Source organism: Amphiura filiformis, chromosome 9 (genome assembly GCF_039555335.1).
Source record: "Amphiura filiformis chromosome 9, Afil_fr2py, whole genome shotgun sequence".
Classification (NCBI taxonomy): Eukaryota; Metazoa; Echinodermata; class Ophiuroidea; order Amphilepidida; family Amphiuridae; genus Amphiura; species Amphiura filiformis.
In genome coordinates this window covers 11,568,141-11,580,671 of record NC_092636.1, presented here as the reverse complement: position 1 = coordinate 11,580,671, position 12,531 = coordinate 11,568,141, and the positions used below count along the sequence as shown (strand labels likewise).

General features: G+C 36.4%; 1 protein-coding gene across 1 annotated transcript in view; it reads right to left on the bottom strand.

Moving 5' to 3' along the window:
* Positions 1-12,531, bottom strand: part of LOC140160626 (phosphatidylinositol 3,4,5-trisphosphate 3-phosphatase TPTE2-like) — a 95,394-nt gene that overhangs the window by 44,323 nt on the left and 38,540 nt on the right. The window contains exon 8 of the mRNA XM_072183877.1: positions 1,876-2,001. Coding sequence (XP_072039978.1) covers positions 1,876-2,001 — 126 coding nt within the window. The remainder of the gene's footprint in view (positions 1-1,875; positions 2,002-12,531) is intronic.

Genomic DNA, 12,531 nt, shown 5'->3' with positions numbered 1-12,531 from the left:
TCTTCTGTGAAATTAAACCTATCATAACTTACGTTGCATTTGAGTTATGATTTATGATACATATATCTCTGATATGTCATAAATGTCCTTGTAACAAGACCCAAGATAGAGAGATGTAATGATTGCAGATCCAGGGGTGTTTAAGAGATTGCCATCTCCCCCATAATTTTGACAAAAATCATGCAAAATCACCCCAATTTGGATCCTATAAAAGCTCCTCAATTAGCCCTTTGTATTTGAGACCATTTTTCAAGTCCCAGATCTGCCACTGGTAACTCCCGGGGTAACCAGTGTAAAGGTCAGAATATAGTCTGCTGTCTTATGTGTGCGTTTTGCAGTTACAACAAATGCAAAGGCAGTTTGGACGTTAAACTTGCAATGTTGAGGAGGAGAACAAAGACCAAACATTGGGCAGAAAATCGCATCCAAGAACCAAAACTTGCAGAGCTAGGAGAATCAAAATTGCTGATATGTGTGGACAAGTCAAAACGAAACTGTCACAACCAAAGAGGTATTGATCCAAAGAGTACCAACTCTGCTATGTTTGTATGTCACTCATTGAGGGCAAATAGTGTATAGCCTATGTGTAACATGAATAATTTCACTATATGCCCCCAGCAAACTTTGATTCAAAGTGTGTTGTTGTTAACGTTCTGTGTGTAACACATTGCCTGAGAGTACTAAATTAAGAGAGGCGCTACTTCGATCACTAAATTGAGGACAGTGTGAGCTTGGTAGCTGTGTAAGAGTGTGTTCGTCACGCCGCAAATGCCGAAAGGTGATTGTGAATATGTAATGATATGAATGAGTTATAATGTGACTTAGCTACGAAAAGGTGGTGTTATTGAATGTATGTGGTTCATTGGGCAGAGCCATTATGCCTGAGGCTGTTGTTGTGCAGACGTCACGCTCTGTGAACGGTACAAAAAGGTGACTGATAGATATATTACGATATGGCAGCAGACAGATTTCGCTGTCCTCTGACCCTGACTGTTTGTCACGTAGACAGATCGTGACCTGGGTAAACATGTACAAAGCAGGGTATGCGACTGTTAGACAGGTCCTGTCCTCGGAATCGGTATAGGCAATTTGTACAGAGTGCCGCTAGCCTGACATTGCGCAAAAAATCAACACTAAGCTCTGAGTGCGCAAACCTTTGTAACACTCAAACTTAAAGATGCAACTTATTATTAGAATTTGAGCTCTTGCTGAAGAAGCCAAAGGTACAGTATTGGCCCTCCATGAGTGACCAAATAAAATGGCACCTTTACCATAGCGTTACACACAGGGCACTTTTGAGCCAGTACACTTTTTTACTATCTCTTTGGTCGCAACAGAAAAATGCATGAAAAAAAAACAGGACCGTATACTCTACAAATATAGACTGCTATCAGGGGCATGGTTAAAATTATAGGCCCAAGGTGACCTCAGCAGAGCATGGTTTTGAGATCATCGTGGGCCTACAATTTTAACCATGACCCAAATAAAGTATTCAATATTTGTTTTATATACCTCATAATATAGATTTGTTGTCATTGATTGGTTTAAAAAGGCCTATTTATTGCTAATAGGCTATGGATAAATTTACAAAGGAAGTTTCATGACTTCCTCTTCCTGGGTTTTTTGTTATGAAAATCGGTTGTCAACCAAGCGTAATGTGCACTATGCCATCATGCGCATAGAGTTTGATCGGGACACACACCGATCTATAGTTCGTTTCCATAACCGGGAATAGTTCATTTTGATGAAATTCTCTCAAATACAGGGCATAGTTAAAACAATGCCCCACTTTTAACCAATCAGATGACAAGAAAATATATACATGTATATATGAGGTAGGCCTAAATAATAGCCTTTATAAGACTTGTAACTTACTACACATGTTATAAATTTTGTAATTCTCCGGATGTTTTGTGTCCAGAAATCTACCCACTTCATCGATGGCATTTCTGTAGATTGATTGGCTACCAGCTGATGGGAAGGAAGACGCTATCACACGATCTGAAAGGTATAAAGAAAATATAACAGTGGATAATCAAAATCACAACTATGTGCTTAAGGGTACACAACATATTGTTGGTCAAAGCAGCCAAAAAAATTGATTTTCATTATTTAAATTAATATATTATTAAAAAATAACAGTTTCATGTTTTGCAAAAGTTCATTCTACAAAATGTGTTTGATATATTGTTGTTAATGAGTTATGTATGTTTTACAAGTGTTTTTATGTTGAACATAACTCAAGAACCACAGGACCTACAAAAGTATATCTGTGATATTTGAATTCTTCTACATGCTGGCTATGAAATGAGCAATGCAATTTTTGCTAAAGCTCACTACCATTCCCAAGATGCTGTGAACTACCAAATCGCAGCACTTTAAAATAGTTGCTAACCTTAACTGGGTTCTTATGCTTTTTATGGAAGGAACACACATTAGTTCCCCCACCCTAAATTCTATGGGGACATCCTCCCTAAAAATCTTAACAGAAGAAAAAATCATTCAAAAATATTCCATGTAGGCCTACCGGAAAGAAATCAATGATAATTGCCCTGTCAGGCTCAGAAATCTGACGCGAATCCATGAATCGATTCGCGCAAAGATTCTCGTAAAACATCAAACGGGCGAATCCATATATGGTTTCGCGTAGTGCATTGGCAGTTTACAGAAAGAAAAAAATATTTCCCAAGTTTGACTCCCGGTTTGACTATTTATACTTTATTTTTTAAGCAATCGAACCCCCAAAATGGCGAATTATGGTATAATTTACTTAAATCATTAATAATCATTAATAATTTGTAATACTGATTTGAGAGGGCATTTTAAAAGCAAAAACAGCCATCGGTTGCGGGCCGATACAAGGCGGTAAACGTAGCGGAACGTCCTCTTGTTATCCAAGATAGATTATAAGAGACTAGCGGGATACCCGCGCTTCGCGCGGGTTCCCGCTAGATGAGTAAATGGGAGCGTTCACTATAACAGGAAGAATTACTGAACAGGTAGAATCATTGAAAAGGTACATTTTATTTATATAAATCTGTCTCTTCTTACATTTCCTTTTTTTCCTTTCTTTCAGTTTCTTCTACATGGGGCTATTTTGTTCCAATCAATTCCCTTTTAGCTTCTCTTTTGCTGCTTGCGATTTCCCGTTTCCATGTTTTTTATTTAATTCTGTTCTCATTATTTTAGCTTCTTTTTTTTTACATTTCCTGAATAGATTCTTTCCTTCTTTGTTTCGTTCCCGTTTCATTTAGTTACTTTAACCCGTTGGCCTATTATTCGTACCTCTTTTGTCATTTTAATTCTGTGATATTATCATGTCCACTGGTCTCTGTCTCTTAAGTCGCGTGGCTCTGCGCCGTTCGCCAGCGCATTGGCGTAGTGCGCATTACGCACGCTGGCGCTGACGTGCTGCCTGCCAGCTGCAGTTTTTCATAACAAAAAACCCGTTTTTACCCATATTTTCACTGTTTTTGCAGCCAATTCTTGACCGATTTCAACCAAATAAAGTCCAGGCAATTTCCCGTATATTCCTTGATCTCCCGTATGAATTTGGCGACATTTGGATCGAAACTGACGGAGCCTTTTACATAAACCACATACATACATACACACATACAACATTAGCCTATTTATAGTAAGATTAGACCCGTGCATGCTTGACAATCGATCTCTGAGCCCCTCTTGACTAACGACCCCGGGCTGCCGTGCATCATGAATCGATTGATCACGCCCAGAGTTACACAGTTCGAAAGTTAAATATTGATTATGAACCTTGCCTTAACAGATGAGGCCGGGAGATGATGCGCTACATATTTTATTCGACCACAACTAGAAAGTTCACAAATATAGGAAAAAACGAACAAGTTATGAAAAGCGATTACGAGTAAGGGAATAAAACACACACAAAATAACCACCCCCCAAAAAAAGAAAGAAAAAAAAAACATTACATGGCAATATATGAAATAGTTAATTCTGCACATGTATATAATTTTAATAACACTTTAACAAATTAGGTAGGCCGTGTCTATCAAACAGTTAAATATTTTAAACAATCCCGACCATGGTAGCATAACGATCATGAGGAAGGAATATATCACTTAGGTAGTGACCATAACATGATTGTAACAACATTTAAACATGTGAATAACACGTTCTAAAAAAATAATTCTGAGTTGAAAAGTAATCCCAAAGATGATATGTACTGGAATATCAAGCCTAATCAAGATTGGGGACCGTTCAAAGAGGTCTTGAAAACAAGGTTCCATAATTGGGACCCTATTAATATGTCTGCCAATGAAGCTTGGTCTGAATGGAAACATGGTGTTATATCAGCAGCAAAAGAAACAATTGGTTGTAAATACAAAGATAACAAATGTAAGGCATGGTTTGATGATGACATTTTGGAAGGAATAAATAGAAGAAAAAATGCATGTAAGACACATCGACTTTATTCAAAGAAAAAAGATAACCCTGACTTTGATGGGCAGGTTTGTGATTCACTGTGGGAGGACTATCAAAAGAAGCGAATTGAATGTAAATCATTGATTAAACGTAAGATTATGCAAATGAGAGTAGATAGGTGTTCTGACATAAGGCTAATGAAAGTTGACTCCCAGTTTCCCGTTACCCGACTCCGGTCAGAAAAAAATGCCGATCAAATATTTCATTATTTTCCATTATTTCATTATTTCACATTTTTCAAGTTTTTAAGAAAAAAGGATAGTTTTAATGTCATCTTTCACGTCCGACACGTATTTTAAGCACTTTTACGCCGACCCTGACCGGCCCGAATAGGCTTTGCAAACGCTGGGTTAAACTATGTGGTAAAATGGCGATATCGTAGGGCGCATTTACTGGAGACTAGCAATTCCCTGCATCTAAGTTTCTCCTACCACTAAATGGATAGACCGAACACAAAGAGAGGCAGCCAAGTTCAAGGGAACCAGCGTATGAACAAATATGAAAGCATTTCTACGTGCACTATGTAGCGCTATATATAGACATTCAACATCAAAATAAATAAAATAAATAAAATTTGAAGTCAAATTTATTCTGCTTTTCTTACAAATATATGTATTTAATAAAATAAACTTATAAATAAAATGATTTATTTGTCAATTTCTTGCATGGTTGTTTTATTATTAACACGTGCACCCTGTGATGATTTTTACCAGCAACCTCCAGTTTGTGCAAGTAGACAAACTAATTTCCGTATAAATATTGCTTCCAAAGATGTGCTAGTGGAGAGTAAGTTTGGTTTGTAAAAAGTAGTGTGCAATAGAACACACAGACACAGTGTATTTATATGGAAAAGTGGTTCTCCAAAGACTATCATGGACTTCTGGTGCTTTCATATGTTGCACAACCTATAGGTTAATTTGAAGATTCCAAAGAAGATGTGCTTAATTAAAATTTGTTTTGAAGTGAAGCATGGTCATTACTAACTATACTTTATTATTTTATTTGGGCCTCAAAACATAGCATTCCGTAATTAACTTTGCACCGATAATGAAAGTTTGAAAATAATGAATAATGAATAATGAAACAGTCACCTACCCAGTCATGAAAAACTATGTAACGGGAAACTGGGGATCAACTTTCATTAGCCTAATGAAAAAAGGTGGCCCACAGACTAGGGACTTTTGGCAACAATTGAAAGGAGCTAAACCAATTAATAAAGTTACATCAATAAAGATTCCAGGGACTAACCAAACCACTTCAGATAAGGAAGTTATGAAAACTTCAATTATGATGTACTATAATACCTTAGGTAAAATGAACCATAACCTTTGTTATGCTAATGAAGAGGATGACTCAAACACTCCTAATTATCTTGAGACCTGTGAGTTGAATGGGAAGGATGTCAATGTTATGATTGACAAGTTATCCTTCACTATTGAAGATGTTGTTGATTCAATTTCCCATTGTAAACTTAATAAAACCCTGGAATTGACAAGATTACTAATGAGCTTATCAAAAGCGGCGGAGATGCTTTAATGTCTTCCTTATTTAGTCTTTTCAAAAGACTAACAAAAGTTGAGTGTATTCCAGATGAATGGAATGAAGGCATTATAATACCAATCTTTAAGAAAGGCGATGTTAAAGATCTTGACAATTACAGGGGGATAACCTTAACATCTTGTGTCTCAAAAGTATATAATAGGATTATCGCGCAAACTGTGTCAAAGTTTATTGAAGATAACAATATTCTAACTGAAGTGCAAGGCAGTTTCCGTAAAGACAGGCGCTGCGAAGACCATATATTCAACCTTAAAGGTGAACCTCATTGAAAATAAAGTTATATATCAATGGAAAGCTTATGATGTCAGGAAGCAGAAAAGAATATTTTTTATTTGCCTAACGTACCAGGCTAGACAAAATCTCCATGCAAAGATTGGATATTGGCACCCCCTAAATTACAAAACGAAATCGTTCAAATTGGCGCTTTTCGTTGATGACGCCAGCTCGGGACACACAGTTACTCCGGGTTTGATTGTAAACACAATGTCCATGCATTACTGTGTCATGCATCGGGCCGATGTACGAATTCAGTCATTGCCAACTTACTTTACATGAAAAATATCTTCAATAAGATAAGAATAAAATGAAGGAAACATCATGATCAAATAAAGAAGTTCCTGAATAAAGTGTGTGGATAAAAATGGAAAAAGTGTTGGCCAAGCCATCCCAAGCCATCCACGATATGCATAGGGAATATTACAGTAAAGCACGAAGAGCGAAGATTCGCCGAAGAACCGGAATGAAAACAGATTGGAAAAATCAACTGCTAGTGCTACCAGTTCAGATCGTCCCACCAAGTTGAGATGAACTTATCACAATGAGAAAATGAGGGAATAGAATAAGGTACATGTACAGGATTTTTTAAAATTATTTCTTAGCTTTACAACCGGTCATGTATGATAGCCGAACTCGTAGATACGTACGTACGGAATGAACATGGTGGATGAACTCAGTGACTGATCGAGTCTCAGTCGCCGAGTGTATCCGCGACTGTACTGTACTTGCAGACAAAATGACCGATTTGATATTCACATTCTGATATTTCCAACTTATTGCTACTTCATCAGCAAAATTTATTCCTGTAAATGTTCATATCAAGGAACGATTGATCAAATCAGCTAATAGTCCTACACAGCAGAAAGTCTCCCGGAATAAGACGCGAAGCGCTAGCGCTGTTTGGTCATACCCGCCTCGCAGACATCAGCTCCTGCAATTTCTGCAGTATGTCGCTACTACCATCATCCATACAACAATTTACATGGATGTTTTTCTTTTTCAGTAGGGCTACACCGATTGTTCTATCATCAAGAATTGTGACAGAAATGACAATATTATAATTTAGATTTCAGAATTCCATCAAATATTCGGTCTACTAAGCCTAAATTGTATTTATAAAGTATGTTTCTTTCAATTGTGAATTCATGGAAAGAATATTTTCCAGTAATGAATGATATCCGACCGGGAATGATCACGGCGCTAGATATGAAAACCTTTTATGAGCTGGATTTAATGAAATCTTTTTTTGATTACTGCAAGACAATATTTTTTAGAAATCAGATATTTTATAATGAATCAAGAACAGGGAATGTCACTTGATAAGCAAGTATTTGATGTTTATATTATGCCATGACCGGACACCGGTCGCAGCAAGCATTTGCGCATGGAATAATTGATCACAGCGCGAAATTCGAACTCAATAACCCAATTATACCCATCCAGTTTCGACTGATTTTGTCAAAAATTTACGGAAAATTTATGTGTTGACAATAATTCTATTATTTGCAACTTGAATTCCTCTAATTTTAAGCTTTATTGCGAAAATACATAGAATAGGGAATGTCACAAACAAGTATTTAATTTGTTTATTCAGTCCATGACATGAGCGGTATACGGTAGCAGCAAGCACTGCGCATGGAACTGATCCCAGCGCGAAATTCAAAATCAATTACCCAATTATACCCAGCGAGTTATGACTGATTTTGTCAAAATTTACGGAAAATTTATGTGCTGACAATAATTCTATTATTTCTAATATATATAGAAGGAACCAGCAACTTGAAGAGTCCTCTAATTTCAAGCTTTATTGTGAAAATCAGACTTGCCGGACAGCTTGCAAAGTACAGGAAGCAAGTCTTATTTACATGTTTCCGAGTAGGTTCACGTGACTCATGAACCCTGAGCTTACGTCACGAGCATTCCCAAGGTCATAGACGATTGATTTGGGTGCTTTTGGGCGCTTTAAAAAGACCAAAAATTCATTCATTTTTTAATTTTTCAGCTTTATTGGCCATCAAAAAATCGGAAAAATAATTTTTGGTATCCTGACATCATAAGCTTTCCATTGATATATAACTTTATTTTCAATGAGGTTCACCTTTAAAAGTATTATTGCAACGCGACAAGCTGAAGGCAAGCAAACATTTATGGCTTTTCTTGACTTTAAGAAAGCCTTTGACACAGTTTGGCGAGAAGGTCTGTTTAAAGCTATGAAGAGTATTGGTATTGAGGGTAATCTTTTAAATATCATTATAAACATGTACAAAAATGTAAAAAGTAAAGTAATATTCCAAGATGTAGAAACTGATTTCTTTACTGTAGATGAAGGTGTGAAACAAGGCTGTGTCCTTTCGCCAATTATTTTCTGCATTTACATTAATGAGCTTGCAAAAATGATCAAGGCCAAAAACTTAGGTGTAAGTATTTTCGGTACAAATATTGGCTGTTTGTTTTGGGCAGACGACGTAGTTCTGATTGGAAATAATGATAATGACCTTAACCTACTCCTTAACACAGCAAGCGAGTTTTCTAATAAATGCAAAATGTCGTTTAATTATACCAAATCGAATGTTCTCATCACCGGTCAGCGTGTTAATGTAGATAGAAAATGGAAACTTTGTAATAGTTTCATCACAGAGGTCAACGAGTACAAATATTTAGGTGTTACCATTTCAAGGAATATGTCAGATCACTCTCATATCGAGGAAGTTGTTAAAAGAGGCAATCGATTAATTGGTTATATCAAATCAATAATTGATGACCAAGATGACTTTAATAGGGTCTATTATGGTGATCTCCTATGGAAATCAATTGGATTGTCATCAATCAATTACGCATGTGCAATATGGTTTTGTAAAGGTATCACAGTGATAGACAAGCTCGAAAATATTCAATACCACATGGCTCGAGCTATTCTCAAAGCACCAAGAAACGTTGCTAAAGAGGCCCTATATGGTGATCTTGGATGGCAAACTATTGCCTCTATCCAAAATAATATTCGTGCCAAGTACTTTAAGAGGCTTCAGGATATGGATGAAAACAGGTTACCAAAGCTATTGTTTAAAGCAATCTTCCAAGTCAAAGACAAACTGAAATGGGGCTGGCTTTGTGATATGGAAAGTTCTCTAGAGAAATGCAATATGAGTATGTTTTACAATTATGGGTTCACCGACCAATCAAACAGTGCAGATTGGTCAAACACCTTTAAGAATGTAAATAAAGAGCTTGATTATGATAATTGGAGAATCAAAGCCTTGAATAAATCTTCTCTTGACGACTATGTTAGGTACAAAGAGCGACCATCACTAGAACCATACCTACTTGATAAACTGAATTTTTATGGGTCAAACTTAAAATTCAAAGCCCGCTCTAATTCTTTAGATTTGGAAGGAAGGAAAAAGTCATGGTCAGATATAAACACGGGTCTTTGTAAGTTATGCAATTTAAACCAGGAGGAAACAGTTGATCACTTTCTATTCAATTGTACAAGTTTGGACTACATAAGGAATGACCACTTCAAAAGACTTGAAAGAGATCTATGTTCTAAAGGGTGGGAAGTAATTTGGCATATGTTTTCGGTTGGGGATGCGAATATTAGACACCATCTCCTCTTAGATAACATCTTCGAAGATAGCTATGATCTAGGGTCTATACTTGATAAATGTAGTAAACTGTTTCTCACTGATGCGTGGAAAGAAAGGAGTAATATATTGAAAGACTTATGATCTCATAATTATAACCCATATTAATGTATTGATTTATGAAGCTCATACAAACATGTATTATGTATATCTGTATGACACTGTAAGTGTCTTTTTTGTAACAATTGATTAAGTTATTTCTTTCTTTCGCTTTTTTCTTCTTTCTTTCTTTCTTTCTTTCTTTCTTTCTTTCTTTCTTTCTTTCTTTCTTTCTTTCTTTCTTTCTCTCTCTCTTTCTTTCTTTCTTTCTTTCTTTCTTTCTTTCTTTCATCCGTTCTCTTTCTTTAGCCCTCTTCCTCACTTTAGATTATTTATATGTACCCTTTGCTTGAGTATATTTTTACTTTGTTATATAATTGTTGATAATTATTAAGCTTTGTTTGTATATTTAATGTCTTGGATGCACCATCAGATAGATGAGTGCCGCTGATGTAAAAGTGAATTCCAAATAAAAACTTGAAACTTGAAACTTGACGGTAGGCCTATAATTATCACGTCAACATGATCAATAGTAATTGATAGATAGAGGTCACCACGATCGATTGATCGGTGCACTTGATATTGGGTAAGCTGCGGTTACCGTAAGCTGCTCTAGGAGTTCGTCGGTCAATATAATCTCTAATCTGTCTTGGATAACAAGAGGACGTTACGCTACGTTTACCGCCTTGTCGGGCCGATCTTTTGTTCGCCAGAGTCGCCATCTTGGATGACTAAATTAGACTGTATGAGGGCAGTATTTTTTTCAATCATTGTGCAGCGGGAGCAGGATGTAGATTTGCGTGAATGCAAGGATCATGCGAGAATCCAAATGGATTAGCCCGCACTGCCACAGATTTATAGGCCTGCCTGTGCATCTTCTTTTTTAGCCCAACACACACTATGTTTTGACCAAAACAGGCATAACATTTGCAATTAAATTCTGGTTAAAATGGGAAAAATACAGAGAAAATGTTTTCAAATAATTATAACATTTTCATGATTACAAAAGCACAATCCAGCTGTTTTCTAGTTTCTAATAGGTTACATATATCCCAGACAGGTAGCACCCTATTATAAACAATATTTTACCTATTGGCAAATGGAAATCAACTTTGAATGCTATATCCTTATGGTCAGACATATTTTCCTGCATGCATGTATGGTTTACATCTAGCATACAGCTTCAAATTATTTTGGACTCAAATGACTGTGTGCATTCTAAGAATTTATAGTATCATCCAGGTATAAACAGTGCTATATAGTTCAATTTTTTTCTTAAGTCAGGCGATTTTTGGTACACAATTATATGTAACGCCACCCCAAGGAAAGACCAAAATGAAAGCATTCTCCATTACTGTTTTATCTACTTTGATACAAAGGAATTTGAGAAAAGGTTTTCTCCAAATTATCGTTCCTTTGTTGTTGCATTGTATCCATGGTCGTGCGTTTGCATTGAACTTTGAAATACATGACAAACGATCGCGGTCGAAACACATACAGCTGTCAATAGGCCTACTACATTCAATTGAAATTTCTAGTAAAGACTGTCCTGTTTTCTTTTGTTGTTTTGCCAAATTCTGTCTACCTTTGCAATAATTAAAAGTGAATCCAACATTTTTGAACATACGTGCCTATCAGGGTCAGATCCTGGTGAAAAGGGGTTGCCCATATACATGAAAGAAATGTCCGGCACACTTCGTTCACCACAATTTTACAGCAAATGCGACTGGGAGCCAACATTTTTTGTTCTTTTTCCCCCTTTAGGAAGGAGAGGGGTCCCTGGTCCCTTAGAGCATACCACTAACTCTTATCTCTGTGTGTGTTGAAACTTTGCTTTTACTTTATTTGTTTTTCTTTTTTTCCTTTCCTTTCCTTTCCCAAAATTTATCCTGAAAAGGACTTTGAATATCCTGCTGATTTTCTGATATTTTTTGCTTTGAAAAACTGAGAAGCAATACATAATACTGCAGAACCTTTGTTATTTTAACCTATTTTCTTTTCCTTTTTCACAAGCAGCACAAAAGTAGAACTTAAAAATCTCCCTTGCTTGGCTGCTTTGGTTCTCGCAAGAGTGAGAGCCAGGCATGCCATGCAACTGCATGCACACATATAACAAATATTTATTACACTGTAAAACTGGTGTCTTCGCAAACTTTTGGCTAGAGTGTTTTGTAAATGGGTCATTCCAGTTGCTTTAAAATCCATACCCCCCCCCCCCCCTATGGAAGACATGACCTGAATCTCTCACACAGGGGTGCCTATTTCAAATAGAATAACCCATTCAAGTAAAAAGGCCATATCTTCCACAGAGAGTGTATGGATATACATGTAGCTATATTTATCTGAAATTTTTATGAAATTTTTAAGCTGCATGCTGTGACATTGTACATAAATGAATATTTGCTACCATTTTTCTATGCCTTGAGCACCTTTCCCATAGGTGGATATTGGCACATTATTATTAAACCAAAAAAATTGTTGTGTTGCCCTCAAGTGGGACAAATGGAAAAGTTGGGTCGGTCGGTCAATTATCTTCTTTTTTTCTTTTCT